General features: G+C 39.9%; 1 protein-coding gene and 1 non-coding gene across 4 annotated transcripts in view; both read right to left on the reverse strand.

Annotated features, from left to right (window-relative positions):
• The window catches only part of POLA1 (DNA polymerase alpha 1, catalytic subunit), a 305,701-nt gene that overhangs the window by 224,947 nt on the left and 56,258 nt on the right, over positions 1 to 24,496 (reverse strand). For all 3 annotated transcript variants that reach the window (XM_067723410.1, XM_067723408.1, XM_067723409.1), the window contains exons 21-26: positions 23,510 to 23,639; positions 22,898 to 23,017; positions 21,299 to 21,398; positions 19,572 to 19,696; positions 13,144 to 13,293; positions 12,615 to 12,737 (exon numbers count right to left, since the gene is read on the reverse strand). In XM_067723410.1, the coding sequence (XP_067579511.1) occupies positions 12,615 to 12,737; positions 13,144 to 13,293; positions 19,572 to 19,696; positions 21,299 to 21,398; positions 22,898 to 23,017; positions 23,510 to 23,639 (748 nt within the window). The remainder of the gene's footprint in view (positions 1 to 12,614; positions 12,738 to 13,143; positions 13,294 to 19,571; positions 19,697 to 21,298; positions 21,399 to 22,897; positions 23,018 to 23,509; positions 23,640 to 24,496) is intronic.
• Positions 20,195 to 20,324, reverse strand: LOC137217684 (small Cajal body-specific RNA 24). The gene has a single exon (XR_010940187.1). It is a non-coding gene; the product is annotated as a small Cajal body-specific RNA 24 (non-coding RNA).

Below are 24,496 nucleotides of genomic sequence, written 5' to 3' on the forward strand. Positions count from 1 at the left end.
TAGGCCTGGATTCCAGGGCTGCCACTTAGTTGAGGCATTTCACAAGCTACTTCTCTGGGTCTCACATCCCTAATCTATGAACTGGGGAGAATTAAAATATCTAACCACAGCAATTCTGGTCGCCGCCACCGCTGCACGCATACAGCACCAGCTGAAGTCAATGATCACCTCAGTGTCCCCCAAATTTTCAAAGCTATCACCTGTGTCTCTTGCTGACAGTCACCCACCACCTCCCTGAGACACTCTTCCCTGGCTCCCACGACACCTTGTGTTCCTGCTTTTCTCCTTCTGTGGTGGCCTCCTCCAAGCCATTCCACACTGGGGATCCGTAAGACAGCATCCTTCCTACACCCACTTCTCTTTCTACTCTCTCCTCTCCCAAAGTAATCCCATCCATGTCCATGTTTTAATTTACGTCAATTCGCCAATGACGCCCAAATTTATATCGCATCGTGCCACCTCAAAATTAACATGTCCAACATCAGACTGCTCATCCTTCCCTCCCCTGGCCCCAAACCCAGGCATCTTCCAACACTCCTCACCTCAGTGAAAGGCTTGCCATCCATCAGCCTGCACAACTCAGAAGGCCAGGAGTTATCCTGAAGTTGTCCTGGATACTTTCCCCATCCTAAGCCCAATATCCAAGCTGCCACCAGGTTCTACTGGTTTTTCTTCTCTCACATCTCTCTCATATCTGCACCTTCTCCCTCTCCCAGCTGCCATCACGCCAGCCAAGCTACCACCATTGCTTGCCTGGAATACCTTAATAAGAGCCTACTAACTAGTTTCCCTCATCCACGCTGACCCTTCCAATCCACTCAGCCAGAGCGATGGTCTCAAAATGCAAACGGGAGCCAATCCCTCCACCGCACGAAGGACCTGCTAATGTCCACCCCCTGCTCAACATGGCCGGCAAGGCCCACATGGTGTGACCCTGTCCTCTCCAGACTTGCCTCCCATCACTCCCCGCTTCCTCTCTACGTCCAGGCTACAGCAGCCTTCCCTCAGTTCCTTGACCACACAATGCTTCCACCCACCACAGGACCTCTGCACAAGGCATCCGTCACCCTGGAATGCTGATCCCTGTAACTCTTTAGCTTGTTAACTCCAGCATCCAGCACACACTTTTCTGATCTCAGCTCAAGTGTCACATGCTCAGGAAACCTCTGATTCTTCAGTCTGGGAGCTTTGATTCTTCAGAGGGCCTTTGTTAGCAGCACTCAGAAACTCCCATTCCTTTTCTTAGCTCTTATTTTCTCCTGGGTCGGCATGATTATTCATTGGACAATTTGCTTAATGGCTCTCCCCAACCAGAATGAAAACCCCATGAGGACAAGATCGTTGAACATTTAAATTTATCACTGTATCCCCAACACACCAGCACCAGGCCCAACACCTGGTAGGGGTTTGGCGCCTTCCTCTGCATTGTGACAAGAAACCATGGTGCCCAGGCTTTCCTAGGTTAAGGTGCTTTGTAACTGGGGGACAGGGCAGTAGCCATCGTCAACTAGCACGCTCTGGCACATGAAAACACAGAGGCTCACAGGGACCGACTTGCTCAAAGCCAAACAAAGCAAACACGCAGTGAGCATGGCGCCCGTGTTTCCAGTCCAGGCCTCCTCCAGCACATATTCAGGCTTTTCCGCGTGGGTTTGCACCTACCGCAGATCCTTTGTCTTGCTTACTACTAAGGAATCATGAGTTTGGCCTCCTGAGCTCTAGCTCTAGTTTTACTGGAATCATTACCTAGGCTTTCATCTCCAGCCTACAGGTCACAAGCAATGTCATCTGTCTCCATTTCCCTCCATGGGACAGACTCAGCAAATATTACTGGAAGAATTTCTGGCTATGAGGCAAGAATCAGTAATTGAATTAAATATATTCACCTGCTCTAAGCCAAGCTTCTGAAAACAAGTTATTTTTTTCTGCCCTGTCAGGACATGATTAAAGAAGAAATATCTGGATCTTTCGTGTGATTCAATGATCAGCTGTCCATCGCATCAGGCCATGCAATCCAACTTGAATAGAACATACACCCTACCCTGTTGGCCAGTGCACGGAAGTATTACACGTGGCCTTATGAACAATGCACATTATTAATAGCCCATGAGCTTATTCTTTTCCCCAAGTGCTCCCTCCTCAACCCTCCTCCTCCCTGCCTGCGGAAGGCACACCACCCTCCTGCACAGGGCTGAAAATATAGTCTGTGGCTAAGTCAGCAGGGTGAAAAGCCCCTGAAACAAATATAGCCAAATGTCTGACACTCCAAATTATGACAGAAACCTAATATCTTTGCTCCACTCCCATCCCCACTCAACTCTTAGCCCTGAGGCAAACACTCTCATCACTAGCCTCAAAAGAACAAATCTTTTCTTAAATGTAGAACAACAACGGCAATAAAAATAAGTAATAGAAAACAAAACCCAAACCTGAAAAGAACAATTAGTAATCCCAAACACCACACTCAAGTCATTTCTGGAAATCCCTCGTGCTCTGTTGTTCTTTTAAAAATGCAAGTAGAGATTGGCTTCAGTTACATTCTATGTCATTTCGCTTTTTAAACCAGGGAGGGAACCCTCAAAGAAAAAATTTAAATTCTGAGACTCTAATACATTCAAGTGTACAAGTGACACCAGCCCATTCACCCACCAAAATTAATAATAAAAAGGAGACAAGGACAGCTGTACAACCCGACACTGGCACTAAATTTCAAAGTATGTACAAAATCTCTAAAGCAATGACTACAGGGCTCAGGAATCTCTGGCTTAAAATCAAACAGCTTCTTAGCACATACACACATACATAAAGCCATCCTTCTCCCCGCCTTCCAAAACTCCCACAACTTACCAAACTCGGCTCACTGTAATTTCACACCGTATTTATGAAATGGCAAATTGACACAGGCTCATGCTGCCTACCGAAATGATGAAACGCAAACAGAAGGCACTAATTCTATTAGTCTGCTCTCAGTTAACCAGTCCTGAGCCATAATAAACCCAATCAGCTTGTTCTGTTTTTAAATTTGAGATGGATTTGTCTCTGAAGGGCCTGACTGTACTGCTGGGAAGAGCACACACAAGCCACCAGACGGCGCAGGCTGCCGAAAGCAGGTTCTTCCAATTAACACGGAGTGTCCCTGGCATGGCTGAAGCCAGGAGATGGTGCGGTGACATCTTGTACATCATCAGACTCAAACGCTGGGGCGGCTGATCCATTTGGGGGATGGGGAAATCTGCAAGGTTGCCGAGTGCAACCACATCACCCATAAATCTACTACCTGGGTGGATGAGGAAAGGAAAATCTGGAGAAAAGATCAATATTTTTGGCTTGCAGTGATCCTTTCTCTACAAACCATCTGTATCCACAATCTGTGAAGGGGGGTGGACATGGGAGGAAAAAAAATAAAGTTATAGGATATTTTCCCCTTTCCTTAAGAGTAGCATTGTCCAGGAAATTACCTAGGCAGACTGACTGTGGATCCAGACAATTAAACCTTACGTCAGTTTCTGTGCCACTGGTGAATAGTGGTTAATAACTTCACACTTTTCTTTTTGTGTCTTAACAAGGAGGGAATGGCACTTTCGAAATCATTACTGCTCTGTCATCTTGGTTCACTGCCAAAGCAATGAGCTGTAGAACACCTGGCAAATAACACGCAGCTCGTGAAAAAGAAACATACACCAAAACAGGTTGATAGAAAATGTTCACATATGTAGAAAGAGGAATGAGTTTGGGTTAACAGAAAATCACTCACTGTGGCGAGGGGTGGGGAAGAAAGGAAGAGGTTTCCAGGCCTCAGTTTCTGTGATTCGAGTCAGAGTAATGAAACTCAATCTGAGCAGAGATCAGCGGCGCCGACACAAAGTTAGTCCTATAGTATTTATCTCCTCATCCTCAGTCACACTCCCAGTGGGTTCAGTAATTAAATGGGCAAAATGTCGGGGCAAAAATACCATCCCTGCCTTCTCAAATGAGAGTGGCCCAGTAAAAACGTATAAAGTAGCCTTTTTCTTATTCTGAGTATCCAGGCCATTCTTATAAACTCAAATAAGGCTTAAATATCAAGATCCTATATCACAAAATGCATCTCCTCCACACCCACCCATCTATAACTGCAGAAACTACGAGACCAGCATGATCCCAGAGTCACAGCAAACTAGCACACACTCTGTGGGGCACGGGGCTAGGTGCTGGGGTGGGGGTGGGGGACATCAAAATACAGACATAGTGATCCCCGACAAACCAAACGCAAGTAGAGACTGGAGAATATAGAAACAATTTGAGGCTGCAGGCTTTTCTTTCCTTTCCTTTTTTGGTCAATTAAGAGAAAAATTTTAAGTATTCATACTAGTTTTTACAGACCCATTATGAAATCTAGGTGTAAAACTACCAACATGTGGGTTTTTAAAAGACCCTAATTTAGACTGAGAATAAGGAAATTCCACCTTCTTTAATGAAATAAACCATGGCATTCTGAAGACAAGGGGGGCCAGCCCCCACAGCCCCAGGACCACCTGTCACCGCCGCTGACACCCAGGAGGTACCTGTGAGGACGGGTGCGAGGCACTTCTTTCTGACAAAAGACTTGCTCACAGACCCAGCCCGGTTCACAGGCAGGACTTGACCCTGTCTCCCTCTTCCCAGCTACCTCTAACATCAACCGCCTGTTTGCTCCTAAACCTATACATTGCAACGTTCAAAACCCAAAGAGCACACGAAGGCAGATGTCCAGGCATCTTGGAGGGGATAGGTTCCAAACATTGAGAGGGATAACGTTCTTCTGAATTTCTTTTTGAAAGTCTAAAGTTTTAGCCATTTTGAAAGAAATATTATGTGTGTTCAAGTAGTACATAAATTCAAACCAGGCCTAAATGTAACCCACTTATTTATAGAGTGCAATACTGTGTTCATACAGCATAGATTATTCTATATACTTGAAATTTTTTTGTCATTGCATTTCTCTCAAATTATTGAAGGTCTAATTTATCATAATTTGAACTGGCCTTCCATAGGGTATCTCCAAGGTGTTTCCTCTTCTTAGCTTTATATTTACCAACATTACTTTCACCAATTTCAGAAAGGATACAGACAAAGGGACAAGCAAATATAGATGTTAATTAGTAAAAGTTCACCCATATAAATAATCTGCAGTTAAGATGCCACTTACTCAACAGAAAACAGGTGTTTCTATAGAAGTTAAAGGTATATAAAAAGAACCTCGGCTCTAAATTTGCTATTAATTTGTACTATGAAGAATTTCAACTCATTACATCTGAATTACCACCAATTCTGAATTAGTAGATGTGAATTAATAAAGTTGAATAGTATGAAGAACTGCCAAGAATTTAGAACCCAAACATCCCTGAAATACAACAATAAAAACGGAATTTAAAGTTTCTCTGGCTTAGAATATTATAATGTAAACAACTTCAAAGTGGTAATCTGTAACCACTGAAAAAGGATATTGCTTTTTTTAGCGTAAAATATATTCTGCCAAAATATATTAAACCTTCACTTTCAGCCTTAAGAGAAATTATCTTCTTATATAAAAAAAAATCAAAATGTTAGTAGGTCAGCTGAAGTTAAAAGTAGTCTTAATGGTGGCTATTAAATCCTGGAGACAGAACTCTTCCCCTCTTACCACCCACACAGTTTCCATGAGTCTGGTCTGGCAAGAAAATTCTTTATACTGCCATGTTTTAGGTAACAAAATCATACGTTTTTAAGACTAAAGTGTCCCCTCAACCTACGAGGGCAGAAATGAAGAAATATAAGAACCACCAATTCTTTAGCATTTTTGCATCATGGTGCCCTTTGAGAATCTCTTAAATGCTATGCACCCTTTTCCCCAAAAAAGCACACACATGCACAGACACATAAAATGTCACAAAGAACTTGAGGAGTCACAGACATTCGCTCTGCTTCTATGAGAAGTTCTCATATGACAATATAAACAGATAAAACTTGAAAATCTATGTTTTTTTAGATGTCCGAAAGATTGCTTTCCTTCCTTCTTACTACCTTGAGTGTACTTTCCTCTACTTTCACCCACTGTGACTGATGCTGTTAGAAATGAGAGTGACTTTTCTATTATACGTGACTCTCTTTTAGACCAGAGGTCCACCAATCTTTTTCTGTAAAGGGCCAGAAAGTACATATTTTAGGCTTTGCAGGTCATTCAGGCTCTCTGGGCACTAATCAATTCTGCCATTGTAACAGAACACAAGTGCAGCCATAAACAAGTGGGTGTGGCTGTGTCCCAACAAAATTTTATTTACACAAAACAAGCAGTGGACAGGAGTTAGCCCTGGAGTTCTAGGTTCTCGACCCCTGGAATAGAAGAATAGGTTCAACAACTCCACAGGAAGCAAAAAGACAAATAGAGTTAGATCCCTAACTTATACGATCCCTAAAAATAATTCCCAGAAGGGTTTAAGACCTGAATAAGAACCAAAGCTTGCAACTTTTAGAAGGAAATAAGAGAGAATGTCTATGTCACTGAAGGAGGGAAAGGTTTCTTAAGAAAAAAAACAACACAGTGTACAAGGGGGAAAAAACCAAATATTTGACAATAAATTTAAAAACTTCTGCACAAGAAAAGACCACATATAAAGTTAAAAAGATAAGTCACAGACTAAAAGATATCTGCAACAAAAATGACCGAAAAAGAACCAGCCTTTGAATAACTAAGAAGAAATACTAAGAGACATACAACCCAGCGAAATAGGACCTATATGCGCACAGGCAAATCACACTGAAAAGAAGAAAACTGAAGAGTTAAAACACATGAAAGGATGCTCACCTTAACTAATACTTGGGGAAATGCAAATTAAAATCACAATGAGATACCACTTCACACTCACGAGACTGGCAAAAATTTTTAATTCTGATAATAACAAATGCTGGCAAAGGTGTGGAACACTAAGGATGATGCAACAAGCATGTTTACAAGTATCTAAGAAGTCTAAAAATCCCTCAGTAGAAAAATAAACAACAAATTCAAAAAGGTAAAATTGTATACCAAAATTATTCCCAACTGTTTTTAAATTAACCTCTGATTCTGTGACGGAGGGAGTCATGTATTGTAGTCCCATGGCCATAAATATGAATTTAACTATTTGAAAGAATTAACTCGCTATGATAAATTAAATGACTGCTCCTACCAATAACATGCCATACTGCTTGCAGATGTGCAAACTCCACTCTTAGTAATACGCTAGAGAAACTCTCACACATGTGGCACTGTCTACTATAGCACCATTCGCAACAGCAAAAAAGTAAAAGAAGTGAAAATGAGGAAAGCTAAAAAGATGGCCAATGGGAGAATAAAAAAGATCCTGTGCTGTATTTATTCACTGAAATATTACACAATAGGTAACATGAATAAATCAAGTCTAAAAATGTATCAACATGGACATACTTAAAAATTGGTATACAGAGTAGGGATTTTCCCATACTTTTCTTTTGGCAAACTGCAAAAAATATGATAGCATGACACATAAATGGTAAAAACTTGTAAGGCACCACGTGTATAGGTACACGTATTTGTTGTAAAAGCAAAAATCCCTGGGCAAGAAGGACAAAACCAACCCGGAGGGAGCAGTTACCTTGGAAGAAGAAAAGAAAAAAATGAGTGACGGTGGGGAGGAAAGGGTCTTTAGCTGTCTCTACAATATTTTATTGCATTTAATTTTTTAAAACTAGGCTTTTTTAAGAAAAAAGATTGGAAAAGTGAAATTTTTGCTTATTTCTAGATAAAGTTGAAAGTCTCCTTTAGCACTCAATTATAAGATTCTGTATATTCACTCATTCTCTTTTGCCGCTGACATCAACAAAGGCTACAGCCCTCCATCCCAGGGCCATTCTGAAGGGCTCCTGACAGGTGCTAGCACATGGCCAAGAGACTCCCAGGAAAGCTTGCCCTGGGCTTGACTGCAATGTTTTCATGCAATGATTTGGACACATTTTCTAAATGCACAAATTTCAGCTCCAAACACAATTGAAAGCTAGGCAGTCTACAACTGATTGGCAAGCAGGCTGGCAAAGACTCACTTTAGCCTACTGGGTGAGAAAATGAAAAAGCATGGGCTCTACACCCAAACATTAGAGCATGCATTCACTTTAAAATGCAATCAGAAATCCAGACCAAAAATCATTTTCTCAAGGGCACAGAAATAACAGAGTGCAGAAATAAGACAATACCAGTGTCAGTAAGCAGTAATTATTCCATAAAGACAAATATTACCATTACACTACGGATTATGCAATGAGTATGCTTATAAGTATAGAGTAAGTTTTAAATCCCTCAAAAAAACCCCAACGAATTCAAAGAGGCAAAATTACACATCAAAATCATTTCAGTTCTCTTTAGATTAGCCTGATACTGTGACCAAGGGAGTCATGGATTGTAGCCCCATGGCCAGAAGTGTGAATTGAGCTCTCTGATAGAAGAATTAGCTTGCTACGATACATAAAATGATTGTTCTTATCAATAAAACTTTTTATTCAAGGACTGTCACTATTTAAACACTAAATACACTAGACTATTACAATCCTTTGGTTCTTTCTTTAATAATTTCAAAATTAATAAAAGTCAAAAATTTGGACAGATCTGTGTCACTAAATGGCTTTCACTATTGTTCACAGAATAAAACCCTTAATTGATTAATGATCTCAGGGTGTCTATCGCCATCTAGTGAAAAATCAGTTCAATTACCACACCAGTCACTTGACTACCTAGTCTGTTTTCTCTGTGATTTAAAATATATGTCCACTTACTGCTACCAACTTGCTCAGTATCTTTTTTACGTCTCCCTACACATACATTGAGAATAAACACAAATACAGATGGTATTTATATAGACTCACTTTCGAGTTATCTGTCAACTAGGTTTCCATATTACTTCTCTGGAAACATTGAGTTCATTATTTTTAAATAACTTGCACACCATGAGGTCCCTCATACAATTCTTTAACCATTAACTAATTCCTCTACCACCGAGCAATTAAAAATCATAGAAGAGTTTAAGTGTGAAAGATCACACCTGGGAAAAGACAATATTGATGTCCATTTGACACAACTATTAGCATTTTTATTATAAACCTGTTTTTAAAAGTACAATTAGTAATTACTCTGAGTACTCTAGCAGCCATAATACATTTGATTACAGAAATTATTAGGTCACCAGAGCCAAACCTGCATGATTCCAACAAACTGAGCACGCACAAAACAGACTTAAAAATAAAAAGGGAGGGGGGGGTTAAGGCCTCCCCAGACTGTGTATTAATCTATATTCAAGTGCAAAATTTTATAATCTTTTTCAGACAACATGCTACCAGGTTTCCTTCTCATTAATTTCCAATTGAACCTTAATCTAATTTATCCCACAAGGACTTTAAAAGCAATCAACTTCTAGGATTTTCAGGTTACTATATTACTTGGTCTACTCTTAGTACAAAAAAGATAAGTTCGGTAAGTTACAAAGATATTCCAAAAGCTCGGCAAACTGACTCTCATTTTACACTTCGCTTCTCCTACCTCTAATAATCAAGAGATGCTTGAACTCACAAAGACCTAATAGTACGTACGGAAAAAAACAGTAAACCCAAAGACAGATTATCACATAAAATACTTCCATCCGCCAGTGCTAATAATTATCATCAATACGTTACAATCATTTTTATTATAGGAAATAATTTCTGTACGTGGCTTTGAATCCTCTTCTAGAATAAGATTTCCAGGAAGCAACTGTGTAATTATTATTTCTCATTAACCTCACATTACTTTAAAGGCCCATTTCCCACCGTTGTATTTTTTATCTGTGGGAAGGAGCAAAGGGGAAAGAGACAAAGGGAAGCAGAAGCCAAGAACTTAAATCACATATGATTATTTCTAGATTTGTCTGAAGTTCTTTGTTTTTTAGTGGGAAGAGTAGGGTTTTTTTAAAATAGTTTAGAAAGATTTGTTGTTATATTTTAAATAAGAGAAAAATAAAAATTGAGTTTAAATTCCCCATTAAAAATCGAGCTAACCAAAAATACTGCCGTTAAAGTACAATGGATTAGGGGCGTTGGGGGAGATTATTGGACAAATTTGGGGCTTATCATTATCAACAGTGCCCTTTTAAGCTTGTGGATTTCTGAGCCAATGCAGAAAATGTAACAACAGGGATTTCCCAACAGCAAGAGGCACTCTCCAAGGGAGTAAATTGTCAACTACTGCCTCTCATGAGAAACTTAAGAGTAATCTTGATCCAATCTCAATAGTCAACCCATGTATTATCACCCAGTTGGGGCATAGTGAGTGCACTTCCTAATACAAAAATAAGATGGTATTCTATCAGAAGCCACTGGATACATACAGAGAAATAAAATTTAAATAATTTTAAAGTAAACTTGGCCAAAGAAACTGAAAACATCCTTTCCTCACTTCAATGAGCCCCTAAAACACCTGTATCTTCTCAAGTAAAAAAGGCCTATGTCGGGCTTCCCTGGTGGCGCAGTGGTTGGGGGTCCGCCTGCCGATGCAGGCGACGCAGGTTCGTGCCCCGGTCCGGGAGGACCCCACGTGCCGCGGAGCGGCTGGACCCGTGGGCCATGGCCGCTGGGCCTGCGCGTCAGGAGCCTGTGCTCCGCGACAGGAGAGGCCACAGCGGTGAGGGGCACGCGTACTGCCAAAAAAAAAAAAAAAAAAAAAAAGGCCTATGTCTTGAGATGAGTATCAAAAAAAACGTTCTTCTAGGAATAAGGGCAGAATATAAAGCAACAGGAGAGCCATCCTGAGATGGAGCAGACAACCCCCATGTAGCAAAAGCCTTACAGTCAGGAAGAGCTGGATTCCCATCCAAAAAAGTCACTTGTTACACTTCACCTCTTTCAGTTTATTAGCTTCGTCATCTGCAAAATTGGAACACTCTTGCCTATATCGATTGATTCTTATGGGGTCTTAAGGAAATAATGCATCTGAAAGCTTCTCGCATAATGCTCGTGTCCAATACAAGTGTCCTTCCTCACTGTGCCCTCAGCGGAGTGAAAGCGGGCTCCCAACAGAAGAGCACCTCTCAATATCCTGTTCGTTTCATGCCAGCTAGATCTGCACTGTCCAATACAGCAGCCACTAGCCACATGTGGATATGTGAGGTTAAATTTATTTTAATTATCATTAAATAAAACTCAAAATCCACTTCGTCAGCCAGCCATCAGGTGCTCACTAGCCACTTGGGGCTTGCGGCTATTGCACTGGGTATTGCAGATGGAGAACGTTTTCATCACCTCAGAGTGCTATTAGACAGTCCTGATCTAGACTCTAAGCAGGGGTTAGCATTTTTTTTTTTTTCTGAAAAGGGCCAGATAGTAAATATTTTAGGCTTTGCAGGTCATGCAAGTCTCCACCTTGACTACTCAACTTTGCCGCTGTACTTGCAAAAGCAACTATAGATGATACTTCAACGAATGAGTATGACTGTGCGCCAATAAAAGTTTACTTATAAAAATAGGTGGCGGGCTGGATTGGGCCCATGGGCTGTAGTGTGCTGAACTCTACTCTAAGAGTACTCTGAGTCCACGCTCCCAGCATGAGCATTCTGCCCATAACCACTACCTCCGTAAGACCGAGTAGTCTTAAATCCACTGACAGAAATCAGTATTTTACTGGAGTTAAATGGAATATAATATTTAACATAACTGCTCTTTTACAAACTAAGGAAAAGCCATGCACGTGGTGCTAAAGCAAATGAAGCTTTTAGTGTTTACAAAGGGACAGTACCTCAAATCCGTTTGGTATCTGGCCCATGTTTCTAAAACCAATTACCCTCAATCTATAACTCCAGTCCCGATATATTCCTGACACTGGGGACTTGAACTGATACATCCAGCTGCCTACTTAACATGCCTACAGATCTATTACAAGCCTCAAAGGTAACATATCCAAGATAAAACTTAATCTTTCTCCCTCAGATTTCTCCTTCTTAATAAATGGTTCTACTAGCTAACCAGCTAGAAGACAAAAATGGAGGCATCCTCCTTGATTTCTTCTTTTCCCTCACACTCCAACCTAATATATCTGCAAAAAAAAAAACTAGCTCCCTTATGTCGCTTAGTTCTCATTCATGTTAGCTCCTAAAGAAGCCTTCCCTGACCAAGCTAAACTAGCCAGCCATCTTAACATTGTTTAGCCCTCCAACCTGTTTACTTATCTGCACAGCATTACTTCTATCATATTCTCTTATGTTTTGTATTTGTTTATGCACTTATTTAGACTCTGTTTTCCTGAATGACGCTCTCCCCACCCCAAGCCCCTCTACACCCCCTGCCCTAGGCAGAATGTGAGGCTCACGATGCAGGGACTTTTTACGTCTTGCTCAACACTCTATCCACAGTACCTAGAATAATCCATGGCACACAGTGGATGCTCAATAAATAAATACACACACGCACACAAAATGTACGAATGAATGAATCCTTACTTAAAAAGCATATCTGTCTCAAATTTGTCCTAAGAAAGGGATACTTGAAGCTATATAACTAAGCAATAAACTTTTTGGCTCTCCTACCCCATAACATGTTTAGTTTAAAATACTCTTCATTTTTAGATATAGGACGGTTACGCCATTTACCTCCCTTCCTTTGTATGTCACCAAAGCAGCCAGTGGTTTGGCATAAAATCTGCTGTAGGAAAATCCCAGGCAGCCATACATACTGTTTGCCGTGAGCTTCAAAGCCTTCTGTCGAATATCATACTGCAGGCCACATAAGGACAAAAGACAAACAAAAGTATTTGTAGGTGCTTCAGCATTACATTAGATGCTTTCTAGCTCACCAATAAGAAGAGGAAACCCGCAATAACCCTGGAAAAAAGAACTCTTAACATAATCAACCCATCCTCCCAGATCCATGATTCCCTGACCTCCTAGAATCAAGTAAACACACTCCAAAGTTCCCAGAAGTCAGAAGGATGTTGCTCAGATACAGTTCTGCAGATGGACGTGCCTTGTATTTTGAGGCATACAGTGTTTTTGAATGGTTTCCTACCCACCAACTTAAAATAAGCACATGCATTTGCCCACAGCATCAAGTTTAAATCACTCCTAGATAATTTTCAAAGGTGAGACTGTCACTCAGAGGTTGCTGAGTGGAAAGAGATACCTGAAGGACAAGGTCTGGATTTAAATCTTGCTGTTTCATTAGCTGTTTGACTTGTCTTCTCCGCTCTACCAGTTTCCGGATCTCTCTGGGCAAAATGCCCATTTCCAGGCTTGGATCTGGCAGCTCAGGGATCTGTTCTTGTTCTCCATCCTGATGAACACACGATGAAAATTTCAGACAAATCAAAATTTCATGAAATGAATTCCCAAAATCATACACTGTGGGAGCTGACCCCGTGATCACATCTTGAAAAGCTACTTTCTTGTCTAAGTAAAGGTCAACAAAGTGTGGGTGGTAGAAGAAAAAGCTGAGAGGGCTGCAGAACAACTCAACATTGCCCTCTTCTCCTCCAATTCTCTCAGCCCATCACTCCCAGTACCTCCCCCGTCTAGTTATTGACAAATGTAGGTATCATTTAAAGAGATGAATTTTTACACATGCTCCTTTCCTCCCTTCAACAAGATTGGGGAGCAATATGTTTGGGGAAATTGTTCTTAAAATAAAAACACTGGGCTTCCCTGGTGGCACAGTGATTAAGAATCCACCTGCCAATGCAGGGGACACGGGTTCGAGCCCTGGTCCGGGAAGATCCCACATGTGCACGGGCAAAGCAACTAAGCCCGTGCGCCACAACTATTGAAGCCTGCGTGCCTAGAGCCTGTGTTCCACAACAAGAGAAGCCCCCACTTGCTGCAACCAGAGAAAAGCCCGTGCGCAGCAACGAAGCCCCAACGCAGCCAAAAATAAAATAAATAAATTTATGAATAAATAAATAAAAACACTAAGAGAGATCTCTAAAATTTAAAAAAAGATAAAAAAGCAGCTAAACTACTGTTAAGTCCTGTGTACTAGCAAACAAAATGCTATAAAATTTTTTTAAACTATGGGGAATCATAGCAATTATTGTAAATGTTTTAGACTGAAAGATAAAAATATAAATACTAGGGGCCTCCCTGGTGGCGCAGTGGTTGGGAGTCTGCCTGCCGATGCAGGGGACACGGGTTCGTGCCCTGGTCTGGGAGGATCCCACGTGCCGCAGAGCGGCTGGGCCCGTGAGCCACAACTGCTGAGACTGCGCGTCTGGAGCCTGTGCTCCGCAACAAGAGGCCGCGATAGTGAGAAGCCGGCGCACTGCGATGAATAGTGGCCCCCACTTGCCGCAACTAGAGAAAGCCCTCGCACAGAAACAAAGACCCAACACAGCCAAAAATAAATTAATTAATTAATAAAAAAAAATAATTGATGAGTGAAGTCAGAGTATTTAAAAAAAATAAAATAAAAATAAATCCTAAATCAGCAGGTTTCTTTTAGGAATTTGGAGCCCATATTTTAATAGGCCACGACATTTCTAAAAATTAATACATGTATATTTCTTAGTATTTATGTAGTACCTTTTGTCTACAAATTGCTTTGCAATCAGTAAAACAGCAACATTTTAAGAAAGCAACCAGCAGTCTTCTTATATTAAAATTTACAGCAGGAAAATGCAGGGAAAGCATTAGACCATTTTTCTCAAGGCTCCATTAATTCTATTAACAGGCTGCCAAGAAAAGCCAGGCACATTTGCCCTTTCAAAGGTTCAAAATTAAAAATAAACCTCTTGGCTTAAAGTATGTCAAGTCAATGCCATTTGATAACCCAGTCTTTACAAAGTGTCTGATTTTATAAAGATCAATAACTTCAAATGAACAATCTCACAATAGTAACAGGGACTATTATTGTTTTCCAATAGAGCAGATGATGACAGCAAACCTATTGAAGAGATCTTGGTACACATTCCAATTTATTTACAGCAACTATGGAGGTGCAATAAAAAGTAAACGGAAAGGATCTGGAGTCAGGAAATTTACAGTCCAGGCCTGGCTCCACCAGCACTAGCTGTTCTCAAGACTTGAGGCACTGCACAGGAAAATGATATGGAACCCATAAACTGCTACATGTATAGTATTTTTTAGATGACCTCTAAGGTCCCTTCCAACTCTGAAATGTTTTCATATCCAAAATCCAAACTGGAAAGCTCAAATAAACAAACTGGTGGCGGGGGGCAGGGTTGGTGGGGGGGGGGGGTTGGCGCTGGATAATGATAATCATCCTAATACTGACACAGCAGCAGGACAAAGTCCAAAGAATATTATTAACCGAATGTATTCACTACCTTGTGGGGATGTCTACTCAATACCTACTCTGTAAAATTATCCTCTAGTCCCACAGAAGGGCCCATCCTCAGCAGACGTATTTGTACTGGGTGAACACACTCCTGTGGTCATGGCTGATGGATGAGTGTGTTCAACAACTTAGGCAAGCCTCTAAGATTCTCTCTTCTGGGAATATGGAATTGGGACTGAAAAACAGCCCCCAAGCATGTGGCTGGAACCAAAAGACATGTAAATTCAGGAGCTAGAGGGCAAACAGATGTCTTCTGCCCCATGTACAAAGAAGCAGAGAAAAACATACAGAGATAATAGGTTAATTTACATCTTTTACTGCTGGAGAACCAAATCTAATCAAATTCCCTACTGACAATCAATTGTATAAGCTTTATATACGAAGAACCACACATTAAGTTATTAAGCCCTACATAAAACTGTTGACTGAATGATCACTAGTTAAAATCCATGTGAGATAATTCAAAAAGATCCTTTTGAAGAGGATGTTTAATGAGTAGAATCATTAAGAAATGCTTTCATAGCCAAAATTTAAAAGCCTGAAAATAGCAAGTGTTTGGAGTAGAAGGGGAACAATTCACATACATGGCTGGTAAGAGTGCAAAACGGTATAACCACTTAGGAAAACAATTTGACAGTTTCTTATCAAGTTAAACATATACTGCCCATGCAACCCAGCAAATTCCCTCCCTAGGTATTTACCCCCCCCCAAAATGAAAGCACACATCCACAAAAAGATCTGTACAAGAATGTTCACAGCAGTTTTATTAATAACAGCCCCAAACTGAAAACAATCCATATGCTCATCTCAGGGGAACAGGTAAGGGTGAAATACTTCTTAACAGTAAAAACGAAAGAACTACTAATACTGCAATAACATGGATTAATCTCAAAAACATTACATTGAACAAAAAAAGCCAGATACAAAACAGTACAGGGCTTCCCTGGTGGCGCAGTGGTTAAGAATCCACCTGCCAATGCAGGGGACATGGGTTCGAGCCCTGGCTGGGGAAGATCCCACATGCCGCGGAGCAACTAAGCCCGTGTGCCACAACTACTGAGCCTGTGCTCTAGAGCCCACGAGCCACAACTACTGAAGCCTGTGCGCCTAGAGCCCATGCTCCGCAACAAGAGAAGCCACCGCAATGAGAAGCCCACGCACCACAACGAAGAGTACCCCCAGCTTTCCACAACTAGAGAAAAACTCGCTCGCAGCAACAAAGACCCAACGCAGTAAAAAATAAATAAAATAAAATAAATTAATTAAAAAGCGTACATACTGTATTATTCCATTAATATGAGTTCTCAAACAGGCAAAATTAAGCTATGGTAATAGAAGTCAGATCAATGACTGACTGATGGAAGAGGGGATTGACTATAAAAAGGCCAAGTGTGACATATCACAACTTACAGGATGAAGCTAAAGCACTGCTTATAAGGGAAATTTACAGTTGTAAATATCTAAATTAAAAGAGAAGACCTCAAATCAATAACCTAACCTTCCACCATAAGAAACTAGAAAAAGAAGGGCAAACCAAACCAAAGAAACCAAAAGGAAGTAATAAAAATTAGCACAGAAATAAATGAAATAGAGAACAGAAAAGCAATAGAGAAAAACCAAGGAAACCAAAGTTGCTTCTTTGAAAAGATCAACAGTGGACTCCTCTGGCAATCCAGGTGTTAAGAATCCACGCTTCCAGTGCGGGGGCGTGGGTTCGATTCCTGGTCAGGAAACTAAGATTCCACATGCCGTGACAAATAAGAACAATAAAATTTGGTTAGAACCCAGGGAATTGACCTTTAAAAAAACAAAACCACACAATTTATGGGAATTCCCTGGCGGTCCAGTGGTTAAGACCCCACGCTTCCACTGCAGGGGACGCAGGTTTGATCCCTGGTCAGGGAACTAAGATCCCACATGCTGGCGCAGCCAAAAAAAAAAAAAAATCAACAAAATTGATAAACTTTTAGCTATTCTGCCAAAGAAAAAAGGTGACTCAAATTACTAAAATCAGGAATAAAAGGGGGGACCATCACTACTGACCTTAAAGAAATAACAGTGACTAAAAAGGAATACTATTTACAATTTTATGCCAACAAATTAGATAACCTACACAAAATGGACAAATTCCTAGAAAGATATAGACTCTACCAAAAGTGACCAAAGGAGAAATAGAAAATCTGAATAAACCTGTAACAAGAGACTGAATTAGCAATCAAAAAAAGTAAAGTCTAAGACCAGATAATTTCACCAGCAAAAGTTAAAGAAGAATTAAAGTGAATCCCTCACGAACTCTCCCAAAGAAACAGAAAAGGAGGGAATACTTCCCAACTCATTCTATGAGGCCAGTATTATCCTAAGACCAAAACCAGACAAAAACATAACAAGAAAAGACAACTACAGGACTTCCCTGGTGGCGCAGTGGTTAAGAATCCGCCTGCCAATGCAGGGGACACGGGTTCGAGTCCTGGTCCGGGAACATCCCACATGCCGCAGAGCAACTAAGCCCGTGTGCCACAACTACTGAGCCTCCCCGCTCTAGAGCCTGCAAGCCACAACTACTGAAGCTCACGTGTCTATAGCCCACGCTCTGCCACAAGAGAAGCCACTGCAATGAGAAGCCCGTGCACCACAACAAAGAGTAGCCCCCGCTCGCTGCAACTAGAGAAAGCCCGCACACAGCAATGAAGACCCAATGCAGCCAAAATTAAAAATAAATTAATTTAAGAGAAAGAAAAGACAGCTTACACACCAATAGCCCTTATGAATACAGAAAGAAACTCTTCAACAAAATACTACCGCATCAAATCCAGTGATATATAAAAAGCATTATCTACCAAAGCCAAGTGGGATTTATGTCAGGGACACAGGATGGCTCTACAATCAATATAACACATCCTATTAAAAGAATAAAGAACAAAAACCGTACAGTCAATAGACGCAGAAACAGTAGCTGACGGAATCCAAAACTCTTTCATGATAAAAAAAACACTCAACAAAATACTGATACTGATGATAAACTGATATGGCCTCATACTGATAAAGGCCAGCTATGGAAAACCCACAGTTCACATCATATTTACTGGTGAAAGACTAGATGCTTTCCCCTAATGTCAGGAACAAGACAAGGGTGTCTACTCTTGCCACTTCTATTCAACTGTACTGGAGGTTCTAGCCAGGGCAGTTAAGCAAGAAAAAGAAATATAAGGCATCCAGATTGAAAAGAAAGAAATAAAACTATCTCTGTTCACAGACAACATGATCCTGTATATAGAAAATCCTAAGAAATCACAAACTATTACAACTAGTAAATGAGTTCAGCAAAGTTGCAGGATACAAGATCAATATACAAAAAATCAGTCATATTTCTATACACTTGCAATGAACAATCCAAAAATGAAATTAAGAAAACAATTCCATTTGCAATAGCACCCAAAATAATGAAATATTTAGGAATTAATTTAATAAAAGAAATGCAAGACTTGTACATTGAAAACTAGAAAACATATTTGAAACACATTAAAGACCTAAATAAATGGAAAGACTCGATTTTCATGGACTGGAAGACTTAACAATGTTAAGATGGCAATATTCCCCAAACTGATCCACAGATCTGATACAATCCCATCAAAATCCCAGCAGGCATTTTTGCATAAATTGACAATCTGATCTTAAAATAAACAAAATGTGAGATATATCCCTACAATGGAATATTCAGCAATAAAAAGGAATGAAGTACTAATACATACTACAACACGAATGAATCTTGAAAACAACATGCTAAATGAAATAAGCCAGACACAAAAGGTCACATATGACTCCATTTATATGAAATGTACAAAAATATACAAATCTAGAGGCAGAAGGATTAGTGGTTGCCTAGATCTGGAAGGGATGAAGGGATTGAGGGAGGTTACAGCTAAAAGGGATAGGGTATCTTTGGGGAATAATGAAAATGTCCTAAAATTGATTGTAGTGAGGTTTGCAAACTCTGCAAATAAACTACCAGCCATTAAATTGCACACTTTAGATGGGTGAATTGCAGAGTACATGAGTTACATCTCAATAAAGCTGTTAGATAAAAGACACAGAACCAGTCTGAGTCTCCTTCTACCCAACCCTCCCCCCTTTTTTGACCACTAAAAAAGGATATAGTGTTATCTTTTATGAGGAAAAACTAGAACACTGAGCCCTTTGGTTATCTTCCTTCTATAAGCACTACTTTTAATCTCAATATCCAGAGTTCCCAGTTGAATACAAACCTCTGTAACTTTCTGTGCCTCTGAAGCAACTCTTTGCACCGTTGTAAAACAAATGTTGAATTCCTGAATGATGGAAGGATACAAACTGTTGAAGTCCAGAAGCAAAATGAACTTATCATAAAAACCTGCAAGAAAAAAGCCCCGTTACAAAAAGTCTTTTAAAAAAGTAGATTTGGCAAAACGCCATATTAGAAGTAACATATTATGAAACGATATACTATCCAGAGCTGTGAGGTACACAAAAGGAAAAAAGGAGTCAACTACCACTCTGTAAAAATGACTTGGATTAGAGTGAAGAGTCAGGTCACAAAAGCAAAGAAGAGACACTGTCTCGCCTTGAAATCCCAGCAGTCGCCAAAGTACGCCATTATTATAGGCAAACAGCTTCCCATATCAATTACTTTAGACAAGTACCATGTCCATTTCCAAAAAATGCTGTTAAATTCTCCTTCAAGAAAGCATTCCTTCCCACCTACCCTCCACACCGCCACTCCCCAGATGTTTCATGGGCTATACCAGTGAGTGGTTATACATTTTTTTACAATCACACCTGCAGGGAATAAAAACAGGCAGCCCATTTACCTGTACACAAACTGCTAAGATGAGACAAGAGATGTACACATAAATGTCAGCAGTGGAACGATCCACCCTTTTCACTTGCAAAGGGTGAACAGAAAGCTACTATATTTCTCTAGGACATTTACAAAGAGTTATCTTCACCTTGAGAAGAAACTGAATAAAAATAAATGTCCACAATTAAGACAATAATAACAACAGCAAGCATATATTGATAGCTTACTCTGTGTCTGGTACTATTATTCCTTAAATCTCTGTGTGGTATTTTTCTTGCCATCATTTTAAAGAAGAGGAAACTGAGGCATACGCAGGCTAAAACAGGCAGCCCAATCACATAGCCAGAATTCAAGGCCAGATCTATCTAACACCAAAGGATGAGTGATCTGTCTCATTACAACTCACAATAAAATTACTTTTGTCAAAAATGTCTCCTACTCAAGAGTTCAAGTTACTTGATAAAATTGACATTCATTCCTGCACAACAATGTGAATACAGTTAACAACACTACTCAACTACACTTAAAAATGGTTAAGATGATTTAAAAAAATTTTTTTAACCTTTTCTAGCTCTGTTTACCACAAAACATCTTATTTGCCATTCATGATTACAGGAAACAATTATTCTCTTCTTAAAGTTCAATTTGGTAGTTACTGCCTGTACTTTAACTTTGCTGTCCAACTGCACTGGCCCTCGCACGCTGGGCAGAGGCGGAGCCCAAGAGTAGATGGGAGGAGACAGAGGCGCTCCTACCACAGGACAAATAGGTTGGCAAACTGCACAGAGCAAATCCTCCAACCTACCCCCTTTTTGTACCACTCATGAGCTAAGAACAGTGTTTATAACTTTAAATGGTCGAAAAAAATTTTAAAAGACTATTTCAATGATATGTGAAAATTATACAAAATTAAAATTTCTATGTCCATAAATAAAGCTTTCTTGGAATACAGCAAAAAAAAACCCACAAAAGATTCACATTAATTCGATGTTAGACTGGCAAACAAGGTTTTCGCATGAACATGAGAAAATAAGGTCATTATGAAACCTATTCGCTAACCTACAAAACATAACTCAGGCCTTCTCGTTTCTCAAGCCTGGCTCTGCATTAAGTTCCTTAGCATCAGGGGCAAACCGAGCCACTGCGTTGCCTTACCAACTTTGGGGTCCAATACCAAGCCTCCAGAATAAGCTGCCTTCTTACGTCCTTTTTTGTATTTATTGGTATCTCCATCAATGTCTTCATCTTCATCTCCCTAATATCAAATGGAAAGATAACTTCACCAGCCAGCAACTAATGGACCAATTTAGAAGGTTTATGATCCCCCCCCCCCACCTTTCCAACTGCAGTACACAGTTCTATTTAACATTCTATCTAACATTACTTTTAGTTAGTGGTCCTACCTCTGAGGAAAGACAGTTATTGTAATATTTTCATAAATCCTAATGAATGCCAAGCATGGTAGTTACCGAAACAAACACTATATCTGAGTTGATAAGTATGCAAATTCTACTTTAAAATATTTCTGAATTCACAGAACTTCACATTTTAAAATCAATGGACAGGGCTTCCCTGGTGGTGCAGTGGTTAAGAATAGATCCGCCTGCCAATGCAGGGGACACAGACTCGAGCCGTGGTCCAGGAAGATCCCACATGCCATGGAGCAACTAAGCCTGTGCACCACAACTTCCAGGCCTGCGCTCTAGAGCCCGTGAGCCACAAGTACAGAAGCCCACGCACCACAACTACTGAAGCTTGCACATCTAGAGCCCGTGCTCTGCAATAATATAAGCCACCGCAATGAGAAGCCCGTGCACCACAATGAAGAGTAGCTCCTGCTCACCGCAACTAGAGAAAGCCCGCGTGCAGCAACAAAGACCCAACGCAGCCAATAATAAACACATAAATTAATTTAAAAAGATAAATAAATAAAATAAAATCAATGGACACTAAAAATTCAACTATTCATATTATGTAAAATTTGAGATTCTAAGAGTCCTCTTAAATTCATTACTCTAACATTCATGATGTAAAAACACAAAATATTTTATATAGATATTATCATTATTCTCATTATTAATATGGACACCTTAAAATAAGTACATCCATATAGTGAAAATTCTTTCCCAAGTAGTTTACTAATAGCCAACATTCAATACCTCAGCAGATGTCAAACTCCTATAAGTTAATACTTCCTTTACTAATTTTGATAATGTGCATAAAACAAGCAAATATAAGAACCTGGGTCATTTTAACATTAGACTCCCATTCTGAATCAATTACTATCAGTGCTGATAAAACAGTAGCTAAGTTTTACTTCCAATGCGATGGAGGCCACTTCAGAAACCTGATTGTAGTGACCTTAATCCTACTAGAATATAAAAATGAAACAACGCAACACAAAAATAAAGGCTTATGGGTTCAAGGAAATAAATGGTTCAACTTGCATCTAAGTTTGGGTAGGGCTAACGAGGCAAAACGCTTTCCAGGTATGGCCACCTATCAGAGAGGCCTAATGCCTCCCTCAAAGAATTTCGTATTTCACAAATAATTTTTATCTGTATAGAGAAATGTAAAGAAGGAAATGACCACACAAAACAACAAAACAAATGTGACACAGAGTCTAGAGTATACAGGGAATTAATTATTTGGGGAGCAGATACTATCACAGCAAAAAAACCCCAAAAAACAGCTATCTAGATAATAAAAGGGGGGGATAAGAAAAAGCAAAACACTATACAATTTTGGACCCACCGGTTTTTGCTGAGGCTTTCTGAAAATCTGCTTGTCAGGCACAATATAGTTGTTTTCATAAAATGCATGAAGCAACAAGAACTCATTACGCTCGGATCGTCCACCCATCAGCGTCCTAGACTATTAAATAGAAGTTTTTTTTAAAAAACTTGAGCTCAAAACCAGAATAAACAAAAGCAACTTCCAGTTGGCAGATTTAATCATAGCACCTCCTTCAAAAATCACTCATCATAACAAGGGCTGCTTTAAAAAAAAAAGGTGCTAAATTATTTCTAGCAGTTTCTTTAAGCACTATGGTTAAAATGAGACAAAGAGCTTAAAATACTGACAACTTGCGCTATTTCTTTACTTCCAAATGGACCATTCCACAAATCAGACACATCCAGATGTCAGAGATGGTCCTTATGTTCGTCCAAATTTCAACATACTGCACCTGGCTTTCCTCCCCTTCTCCCAAGCAGTTCTTCGTTTTACAAAAGAAGCCCAGCTTTCAGAATACAGGTTACTTATTTTATAAGCATGCATTTAGACTCATTATCATATAACAACTACCCCCAGAAAACACTGGATCCAACAGGAAATGCTTTTTCCCCCTTTCTATGTTAAATTTACCATAATGTTCCCAGCGATGTTAGTGATCTGCAATGCTAATGGAAGAACATTTAGCTCACACATGATCTGCAAAATGAACCTGGCATCTTTCCAGGTGTGTTCCAACAGGTACAACAGACGAGAAGAGTCACTGTACAGAAAAGAAAGAATGAAACAGAATCAAGTAATTAAAAAACAATGATTATAATCAAAACTTCATAAACTATCACAAAAAATTTTTGGTATAAGTTAACTTCAGAGCAACGGCACCGCAGCTTTGGAAACAATTTAAAATAAGGTCAGTATGAAATTAGGAATTCATTCATACCATTGGTCCCAATCAATGCCCTTCTCTAAAATACACAAAAAAATCCCACAAAGATACAACCTGAAAACTCCCTAAATTTTTTCATTCATCCATCCATTAAATACGTATTACATACCCACTCCGTGCCAGGCATTGTTCTAGATGCTGGCTGTGACCAAAACAGACAAAAATTCCCGTCCTCATGGGGGAGACAGAATATAAATTAAAAATTTAATATGTGATATGTTATATAACACTAAGCATTAAGAAGAAAAACTAAGAAGCAAAGGGAATATTAAGTGTCAGGAGCAGAGACAAATTTTAATTAGGGAACTGAGAAAGAGTTCACTGAGAACAAAAACTTGCAGGTGAGAGAGCAATCCTTGTGGATGGGTTATCTCTGAGAGAACATTCCAGGCAGACAGAACAGCACATTCAAAGGCCCTGAGCTGAGCATAAATCTGGCAGTTCTAGTACCAAGAAGGAGGCCAATGGCTGCAACAGAGAGAATGATGGAGAAGAGTAGAAGGACAGAGCTAACGGCAGAGAGACCCATTGTATAGGACCTTGTAAATCGAAATAAGTACTTTGGTTTCTACTCTGCACGAAACAGAAAGTCACTAGGAGACTGTAAGCAGAGTGCCATATCTAACTTTAGCACAGTGACTCTGGTTCCTGGGTTGAGAACAGACAGCAAGGAG

The sequence above is a fragment of the Pseudorca crassidens genome, chromosome X (assembly GCF_039906515.1).
Source record: "Pseudorca crassidens isolate mPseCra1 chromosome X, mPseCra1.hap1, whole genome shotgun sequence".
In the NCBI taxonomy this organism is placed as follows: Eukaryota; Metazoa; Chordata; class Mammalia; order Artiodactyla; family Delphinidae; genus Pseudorca; species Pseudorca crassidens.